The 10,795-nt window shown below is 30.7% G+C and overlaps 1 protein-coding gene across 4 annotated transcripts in view; it reads left to right on the plus strand.

Moving 5' to 3' along the window:
• The first annotated feature begins 5,850 nt into the window (after positions 1 to 5,850).
• LOC110022306 (dentin sialophosphoprotein-like) overlaps positions 5,851 to 10,795 on the plus strand; it is a 30,261-nt gene continuing 25,316 nt past the window's right edge. For all 4 annotated transcript variants that reach the window (XR_002293764.1, XM_020721178.1, XM_020721179.1 and 1 more), the window contains exons 1-2: positions 5,851 to 6,023; positions 9,453 to 9,552. Coding sequence is in view for 3 of the 4 variants with exons in the window: in XM_020721178.1 (XP_020576837.1) it covers positions 9,460 to 9,552 (93 nt within the window). In the remaining variant the exon portion in view is untranslated. The remainder of the gene's footprint in view (positions 6,024 to 9,452; positions 9,553 to 10,795) is intronic.

Raw genomic sequence — 10,795 nt, forward strand, 5'->3', positions numbered from 1 at the left:
ACAAATTTTTTATGAATTTTAATTAATTCATATAATTAATGTAAGTCTAATTGTTTCTTCATATTAATTTAATTTCTTAATATAATAGTACTCGAAATTTGCTCAATGTTTCTATATATTAAAATATTACTTTATTTATTTATTTAATATAATTTAAGTGCGTATAACGGACAAAAGCGCGATTATAAATTTTCATACATATATAATTATCTTATCCATAAATCTAAATATTATATTTAATATTAATATAATTTTATTTATTTGTTTTATCGAGCTGGCAGATAATGATAAGCATCGGTTTTATTTATCAGTCTATATATATATATATATATATAATATATATATTTACTTCATTTCGAGCATTTCGGGTCGGTTATCGGGAATCGATAAGGAAGGGAATTAACGGGTTAGTGGGTTAACGGGTAGTAAGTTACTTTGAATCCGATTCGCTTTTTAATTATAATTGATTGCGGGAGATGGCGTGCGGGGTTGGTTTCGGACCGCTCGGCCGCAGAGGGGCAACGCTTTACGGATTGTGATTGCTGTCGTGTTGTGGTGGGCCCCACGTCACCTGTGATGGGAAATTGACGCTTTGGGAATTGGAGATGGGGTTGGATTTCTTTAGAAATTTTTTATCACAATTATGATTTTAAGAAGGGAGATTTACATAAATATCATTCAATTATTCTATTCATCAAATTTTAATTAAAATGTATGGTGTATATATATATATATATTGTTCTTTTTCAATTTAAATTATGATATTTCAATGTGATGAAATATCTTGATAATGTAAATATAACAGATAAATTTGAAATTTTAAATATGCAAATGGCCAGGTTAAGCTTAAAATTTTAAGTCTCGATTTAAATTTTTTTGTTGAAAATTCATAACATAAATCATTTAAATTTTTATTCAAATGATAGGGCGTTACTTGAGAGTGACACGTTGAATGACCCGAATATAATTAAAATTATGCAATAACCGCTTCGCAGACACTCAGGTTTAATGTGAAAAAGCAAGGTTTCTGACATTATTCTTTATTCAAATGATAGGGCGTTCCTTGAGAGTGACACTCGGGTTTAATGTGAAAAAGCAAGGTTTCTGACATTATTGACAGATGTGGTCATGTGGGTAAAGAAGTTAGCCTATAAAACTAATTTTAAGACAATGATTTTGGAATATAGTTTATGCATTCAAACAATTAAATGAGTTAGAGCAAAGACTAAGAATGTTCATGGTTTATGTTTTAAACTTGTACGAGTTATACTATGAAGGGTGCATGTGTAGTTATGTATGATAATTTAAAGATAATATCGTAAAAATTAATAGAATTTGAGATAGAATTATAGTGTTAAAAATTATTGTTGATTTTAAGATTTTTAAGATCATAAGTGTTTATGTTATTCAAGAAGGTTTAGATGTACATTCAATTGATTATTATAAAATAACTTAGAAAAATGAATACAAAAGATACATTTTCAATAAAAAAAAATTATTGGGGGAGATTTTAATGGTTATGTTGACAAAGTGGAAATTTTTTTTTTAAATATTCATAGTGATAATGATTTTAGATTGACCAATGATAAATGGAGTCATATTAGATTTTTTATTTACTTAAGATTTTGTTATTCCCATTATTTTATTAAGAGATAGATGAACATATTATAACTTATAAATTGATTCAATAAAACAAAAATTGATTATTTTTTTACGATAAGAAGATATTGTCAAGATTATAAATATTGTAAGATCATTTCAAATGAAAATTTGAGTGCTTAACAGTGATTGTTGGTTTTAGATTTTAAAATAAAGGTTTGAAAGATGAAAAACACAATGAAATTTTGTCATATGATTTTATGGGGGTATTTAAAAGACATAAATAAGTTTACTTTTTTAACTGAGCTTCAAGATCTTAAATTTTGGGATGCTCATGAAGAGGTTAATGTCATGAGAGATAAAGTGACGAAAACTATTAAATCAATTACAAATGATGTACTTGGAGAATAAAAAAAAATAAAAATAGTTGGTGGCGGAATAATATTGTACAAAAAAATAATAAATATATAAAAATTAGTTTAAATATAAAAAAATATATAGTTGAAAAAAAAAAAAGTTACCTGTATGTAATATGAGAGAAAATTTTATAATGTTAAGAGTTATGATATTAGTGATTTTTATAACAAATTATATGAAAATCGATGGTGAAATATATATATAAATAAATTAACAAAAAAAAAAAAGAAAATTAAGATTTAGTTTAAGAAAAGTTTATCAAGCATGAAAACCAAAAGTTACTTTCTTATATGATATTTAACATATGCTAGTGGGATATTTTGGTAAATTTTTAATGATTTTTACCTAAAAATAATCAATATTTGTGATATTAATACAATTAATAACAACTTATTTATTATTTTATCGTCAAATCAATAAAATAGAAGTTGAGGGGGCTCTAAAGAAAATTAATGGTGCATAATCATTATGAACTTGTGATATCCCAATATAGGTATGAAAATATGTAAAGGATTTAAGAAATTATTGGCTTACTAAATTTTTTAATATTATTTTAAAAACTATAAAGATGCATATGTAGTGGTGAAATAATAATTTGGCCCTTATTTTTAAAAATAAATAGGTGCAAATTATACAAAAATTGAGTTAATGGGTCATACATAAAAATTATTGAAGATAATAATTAAGCATAAGTTGAGACATGATAAAAATATTTCTTAAAATCAGTTTGAATTTAATGTCTAGCAAATCTACTAATAAAATTATACATTTATTGATAGGATTGTTGGAGAAGTACAGAGATATTAAAAAAGATGTACACATGATTTTTGTCGATTTAAAATAACTTTTGATAAAGTACCAATGTAAGTACTTTGAAAAGTTGTAGAAAGGAAATGTATTATATGAGTGTGTACTCAAGTCATTGAAGATATGTATACTAGAGTTGTTACTTGCATTAGAATAGAAGAAGGTTTGACCCAATATTTTTCTGTTTATGTTGAATTACACCAGGGATTGACATTAAAGCTCATATCTTTTTGCTTTATTTTATGGGTGTTCTTAACTGACATTTATAGGATAATGCATGTTGGTGTATGATTTTTACTAATGGGAACCTTCCGGTGGATAAGACTAGATAAAGAGTTGAAGAAAAACTTAAATTATGAATGTTGACTTTAAAGTCTAAGGCTTTCGTTTGAATATATCTAAAACTAAATGCATGGAATGTAATTTTGGTAGCAGTACATCTAGTGGTGGGGTTATAGCAATGGGTGATCGGGTCACAGGAGAGGTAATGTTTTAGATATCTCGGGTTTATTGCTTAAAGTGACCATGACATAGATGAATGTCCTATTAATAGAATTAAAGTCAAATGGTTGAACCTGAGGTATGCATCGAGCTTATTATGTGATAGAGAAGTATAGCTTAGATGTAAAGGGAAATTTTATAAGATGGAGGTTAGCCCGCAATGCTTTATGGTGCATAATATTGGCTCATAAAAGGAAGGTATAAAATTAAGTTTGATGGTATGAGAATGTTTAGTTGGATGAGTTACATTACACATAGAGACAAAATGTGAAAAGATTATATCCATGATAGGGTTGGTGTAGCTCCAGTGATGGACAAAATTAGAGAATATCGTCTTAGATGGTTTGGTTACATTAAACGTCGACTATCTGATGATCCAATTAGGAGAGATGTTTTAGATTCGACTTATGTTAAGAGAGTAAGATGTAGACCTAAGAAGACTCAGCTTATTGTATAAAAAATGATCTTAATTTACTAGAACTAAATAAAAATATAATACTAAATAAAAATTAATGGAGAAAAAGGATTCATGTAGTCGACCCCACATAGTAGGATTAAGGCTTTGTTGTTGTTGTTGTAGTTGTTGTTGTATATATTATTTTCACTATTATGTGTCAATATTACACTTTTACTCTTACTTACTGTAGAGTAATCAAGATGTGAAGAAATTTTGTTATAATGAAATAATGCTTAGTTGGAAGAGAAATTATAAATAATATTTGGTTGTATAGAGCAACTTGGGAGGATGTTTGGTTGCCAAGTATGGGTATGCTAACTCCTGAACTACGAGATATATATATATGATTTTAAAAAAATAATATTTTAATTTTGAAAAAAATGTGGTTGAATAAATCTCATATATCCGATAGTTTAGCTAGTTGAGCACGATACCACAAACGATATCCTACCCCGAAAGATAAGCACAACACTTGTTAGTAAGCTCAACCATTTAAACTAAATAGTCTATGACATTCATTTGATCTGCTAAATATTTATGTGCGACTGACAAATTTTTCTACATAATATAAATATTAGATAGAGTTTATTTTACCAGAGTTCTTAGTTCCATGTAGAGACAAACCCTTATAGTTAATTATATCTCAAATCACCGAAATCACTTAAGAAAACTCTTGATTAAAATCAACGGTTCTGTTTTCAAGATTTCAGAGCTGAGTTTTCAAGGTTGGACATAGGGAAAATCAAGTGTGAAAGGACCAAGTATGAACATTTATTTTTGTAGTCCAAAGGAGGGGAAAATATAGGGGATGTCATGGATTCAGATGGGGGAACCTCGACGACTTCCCAAACCATCTTATTTTTTTGCTTCAATTTTGAAGATAATATTATTTGATGCTTCAATTTTGATAAATTTTATTATTTAAAGCTTATATCTACACGATATTCGATCATGTAAATAACGTGGAAGATAGAAGGGTTTACGTTGTACGAACGATAACCTCAAAGCATAAGAAGGGTGAGAACTTATACTGCACAACATGATAGTGCTGAAGCCTAAAATAAAATGTCGATTTACGTTGTGCTAGACGAACTACACCGAAGTCTTATGAATTATGTTATTTTAACTAAGGAAAATTTAGCCAGAGTAGGTCTAGTTCCATGTCGGGGAATTGATTCGTCGACGAAAGTTTTCCTCCACCTGCTTGCAACTTATTCTTGACGTAATGATATAAGGTTTAGGGTTTAGTGTAAACATGCAATTAATGTTGAGTCTCATGATCTGCCGTGGGATACCACCTAACATATGACTCGTGACGTTCTTTGCCTTCACAAAAGTTATCCGCAACACATTCTGCACTACCCTAGACGAAGACAATTTTCCTGCATATACTCTTTCCTTATCCCTCTCTCTACCTCTTCATTTCTACTGGATGTGCACGCGTTCTCAAAAAATTCGACGCATTTCTTTCTCCCTCTCACTATGCTCTCTCACACTAGCCTAATCAAATGAAAGGTCTCCTCTTAAACCCCCAAAGATGAAATCACAACGATGCTTAACCCCCACTATCTATTTGATGATGATGACCATTATTTTTACTAAAAAATTCAATTATAAAAAAAAAAAAAAACTATTGGGTATTGCGTTGCTTGAGAAGTTGAATATTATACTCAACAAATTAAATTAATTATATTTATGACAGATGAATAAAATAAAATATATTATTAATTATAAATTTAATTTTCTTCTTAGGTTAAAGTAAATATCCACAATTTTCACTTTATATTTAATTAATGTGATTGGTCGTCTATTCCAAACATTCCTATCCAAAATTAATGTATCCCCGGTTCCCCAAACCCGTTGCCCGAGCCAACCCTCCCGCGCAAAGCCTGGTCGCTTTTTAAAAACAAGTAAATTATTACCACCACACTTCCCACCCCTTGACAAACCCAAGCCACCTACCCTCCCTCCCAGGATCAAAACGGTCCAAAATTCGCCACGTGTCATGTTTCTTTATTAATGACGTGGTCTATTTTCGCCCCCCAAAACGGCTCTCGTGAAGGCGCAGCGAATGGAACGCGGGCTCGCCGTTAATGGAAGAGGGACGCTGACCGGAGTGCAGAAAGTTGACAGAGCCAGCTTCTTGAAACAGAGACAACTCTCTCTCTCTAAAGTCTCTTTAGCTCTAATCTCTGGTTCTCAATTCTCGTCTGCTCTTTCTCTGGTTTTTGCGAGCTGCTCTGTAAGTGGAGAAACCCTAATGCATTTCTTTTTTATGGCTTGTTTGTGCTATTTGTTGCTCTGCTTTTGCTCTTGCATTATGTGTTTTTTTAGGGTTTCTTTGTGGAAATGAGATCGGGTGGTTTTTACTGTTCATCGAATGTGGTGATATAGGATTTTTAGACGTTTTAGTGGGGTTATGTTTGCTTGAAATGGGATGCGGCGGTCTGCGGCTGGAATAGTAGTGGTTGCTGTAATGGCGGTAATGTGACAGGGAAAAGAGGGAATAGATTGTTAGGGTCGGTAATTTAGAAGCTGCTGAGATTGATATTCGCAGGCTTTAATGTTCATGCAATTAAGTTGAGATTATTTGAATGGTTTGTTTGGGTGGAAAATGGGGGAGTGCTTTTGAGAGTCATGAAGTGGATTGTGAGTGTGCGATTTGTTAGGTTATTTTCAGTTTAAAATTGTTTTAAGGCTTGTTTGATCTCGAGGAGTAGGAGAGGTCCCAGATGTGGGCACTTCGCATCACTGAATTTTTGTGGTCAAGCTAATTGGTCGACTATTTTTGCATGCACGAAATCGATTTTCTTGAATTGTTTTTCATTAGAAATAATTAAAATGCTTATTTTTTTGGAGATTTTGCTGTTGGTGAAATGGTTCCCTGTTATAGAAATTGAGAAAATAGGTTTCTGTTCTTGTGATATTACAAAAGTATGAAATGTGCTGAATATTGAGTTTAAGGTGTTCTGATAACTATATGTTTTCTTTCCTTGCAGCAGCTTGATATTCTGTTTGTATCTCATGTTTTTGCTTTCATTAAATTGGGGTTGCATTATATACTGATTAACCTAGTTTGCAATCATGATAATGGCCCCTTTAAATTTATGAATATTTTATTTTACTTTGTGAATTTTATTGTACTTGTTCTAAAAAGACAATAGTATTTGCACATCTTCATTGTTAGGGGTAATATTAATATAGTCATATTTGGGAATTGAAGTAGGTAGATAACCTCCATCTATTCTCAATATATAGTTTTTATTCCTATCCTTGTCGGTTATCTGTGTAAATTTATATGTTCAATTGAAAGATAAACTAGCTATTTCGCACAACCCAAAACCGGAAGACGGTACACTCTGACAACGCAGGACATGATGAAATGAATTGAATCTATTTGTATTTTCAAAAGTAATATTGCAAGTAAATAATGACATGAAAAAAATAATGAAATATAAATTTTATTTTCATAATTAGCAGTCCATTGATACAACTGAAAGAAAAGCAAAAAAAAAAAGGACAAACAAAATTGAATTGACAACGAGGGACGACAACCCAGATCTGAAAAAGAAAAATATAATAGCTAAAACAAATACTAAAAAAATCAAAAACAGAAAATCTAAAACTGAAAAGTTAGTTCCGGCGGAGATGATCAGGCTAGTGGCTGAATAAATTATGTTATGCAAAAATATCAATGAGTGAGTTTGATAAGCAAACTCTGTAAATAACATCTATTTATTAAAACATAAATGAATAAAAAAATGAGACATGTAGTATGAGTAATAAATATTGGTGACTCACTGTAAAAACAATAAATAGTTTTAATCAATATAAAATGCTTATGATAATGAATCGTAGCGACTTGGACAAATGCAATTTTTTTGTAGATATTTATAGGTTACCACATCAACTATGTTCATATATATAAAATTTGTTAATAACACTACCTCATAATATATGTGTAATATTCATATAATAGGCGTGCGCGCGTGCACACACACACAAATATACACACACGCGCGCACACACACACACAAATATACACACGCGCGCGCGCGCACACACACACACACATAGAGAGAGAGACACACACACGCATGCACACACAAATATATATATATATATATATATATAGTCGGTTTCCTATGAAAAATTGAAACAAATAAATGTAGATACCGATGACTTGAAAATTCATTGATGTCTTTGAAGACCCGTTGATCTTGCTTACTATTTCAAAAGAGTTTAATACCAACATAATAATATTATAACATCAGTTATATTTTATGCATCATAATTAAATTACATGAATATAACTACAAAATGTCAATAAGTATTTATAACAAATTATAAAATTTAATAATGAGATTTCATATATCAATGCTATAAAAAATTAACAATTATTGAAATATGACGTGAGAGTAATTAAACCCGAGTCTATGCAGCAATAAAACAAGACTAATTACATAAAAAGTCATTATGAAAAAAATGAAATGTACAACAATTATATTTACGAAATTTAAATGATAAGACTGAAAAACCTACAACTATCTAGGAATCTAATATAAGTAATAATGTTACGTGAATATACAAAATTGCTGTGAGTGTTATGTATTTTAAAAGAGGGGCATTCACACACATAACACTTAATATAACATCACTTATATTTAATGCATCATAATTAAATCACATGAATATAACTACAAAATGTCAATAAGTATTTATAACAAATTATAAAATTTAATAATGAGATTCATATATCAATGCTATAAAAAATTAACAATTATTGAAATATGACATGAGAGTATTTAAGCCCGAGTCAATGCAGTAATAAAACAAGACTAATTACATAGAAAACTCATTATGAAAAAAATGAAATGTACCACAATTATATTAACAAAATTTAAATGATAAGACTGAAAAACCTACAACTATCTAGGAATCTAATATAAGTAATAATGTTACATGGATATACAAAACTGCGGGGAGTGTTATGTATTTTAAAAGAGGGGCATTCACACACATAACACTTAATTCTTATGTATTTACTTATCTAACACTTATATTTAAATTTTTACATATATGCCATTTTATCTAGGCATGCAAATGTGCGTTTCACTTATTAAAAGTTAAAATATTCGTATCTTTGATGTGTTATAAACGATTTGGGCGGTATAAATGTAAAAGGTAAAAGTTAGATGTTATGTATGTAAATAAATATGATTTGGGTGGTATGTATGTAAATGTCCCTTAAAAAATTACATAGAGACTGGGTGTTATTTGTAACCAACACACTAATATGTTGGTTTATGCTTTTATGATTCTTAATGGAATTTTTATAGGCCAGTTTGATTGTTGCGCTTACTATCCAGTTTGAAGCGATAAAATCCCAGATCTTAAGGGAACTTCTGAAGGGTAGCTCCCAAATTAGTTCAATTAAAACTTTAATTGTTTTACCCTTTATTCTTTGGAAGAACAATGCAAGTTTCTTAACTTATCAGTTATCGTTTTACTCTCCTATTGAAATTTCTTTGTTATTTTATCGGAAATCTGATGTCACATATCACTGCAGATTTTACATATTTAAAAATATGAAGCTTCATGTACTGATTTTGGCTACTTATTATTTTGTACTGCTTGCTGAAATACCACCCATAATTTTTTAATTTTACAGTTGCAGAATGGGTGGCCAAAATGCTGGTATCTGCCCTATATGCATGGAGGAAATGGACCTAACTGATCAAGAACTGCAGCCTTGCGTTTGTGGATATGAGGTGCAAACTATTTTTATTCCCCTCGAGCCCTTAGGCTGTTGGTGTGGCTAAATCTTCCATTTTTTTAAGGGGCATTTACATACGTACCTCCCAATTGATACGTATTTACATATCTAACTCCTAAACTTTACTTTTTTTACATTTATACCACCCAAATCTTTCATATCACATCAAAATACTACTACTTTAATTTTTGAAAAGTGAAACATATCTTTTTATGCATAAGTAATGTGTCATATATGTAAAAATTTAAGTTCAAGTGTTGGATATTTAAATACATTGAACTTAAGTTGTATGTGTTTAAATCTTCCTTCTCTTTATTTTGTGCAAATGAGATGAATTTTGGGATTCTTTAGGAATATATTTGGTTCGTGGATATTGTTATGTTAGATCAATACTTGTATATCTTTTTGTGGTGGCATTTCTCATACATGTCTTGTGAAATAAAGATTGTTTTTATGTTATCTAATAGTAATATACATGCTTTTGCTGACTTTAAGATTGGGTAGTAGCATTGTCTCAATATATTTTAAGCCCTAAAACTTTCCAAGTCAAATTTCAAGCTTAATTAGTTAGTAGAAGTTGCAACAATGATACACTATCAACAAATTTTCATCATCCGAAACGAAGCTTGAGGCAATATATTGAGCAAAAAATATTCAAATCTTGATAAAAAATCATCTAGAACTCCAATTTCAGTAAACTTATAGTCAAAATGATCGGCTCGATGAGAGGGACCCAATTATATAAAAAATAGTCCAATCCAAATCAGATCAAACTCGGATCAAATCATTAAACCACTCCTAGAGAATTTTCGGAGGCATTTTAAAGGTCAAACAAATGTCGAATGTAGCGAGTTCATAGTCGGATCGAGTGACTCAACAAGACGAATCCAATGAGCCCAAAATTGCTCAATTCCGACATCGTTAAGACACTCAAGTGTCCATCAAACATCTTCTGATTGAGGGAAGCTCTCCGGACCGTCCGATCAAATTGTTTAATATTCCTGCATTAATTGCACCTAAAACACTATAAATAGAGCCTCACCCCTCATATGAAAGGGGACGCTTGAGAGAGAACTTGAGAGCTTGAGAAAGAGCTCAAGTCCATCATCATCCCTGTCATTTTCGACCTTCGTCGACCACCACCGACTGCTGTCGACCACCACCGATCGTCGGGGACCACCGCAGATCTCTATCGACCACCGCCGACCATTGACGATTACTGCTGACCACCGTCGACC

The sequence above is a fragment of the Phalaenopsis equestris genome, unplaced genomic scaffold (genome assembly GCF_001263595.1).
Source record: "Phalaenopsis equestris unplaced genomic scaffold, ASM126359v1 Scaffold000180, whole genome shotgun sequence".
Lineage (NCBI taxonomy): Eukaryota > Viridiplantae > Streptophyta > Magnoliopsida > Asparagales > Orchidaceae > Phalaenopsis > Phalaenopsis equestris.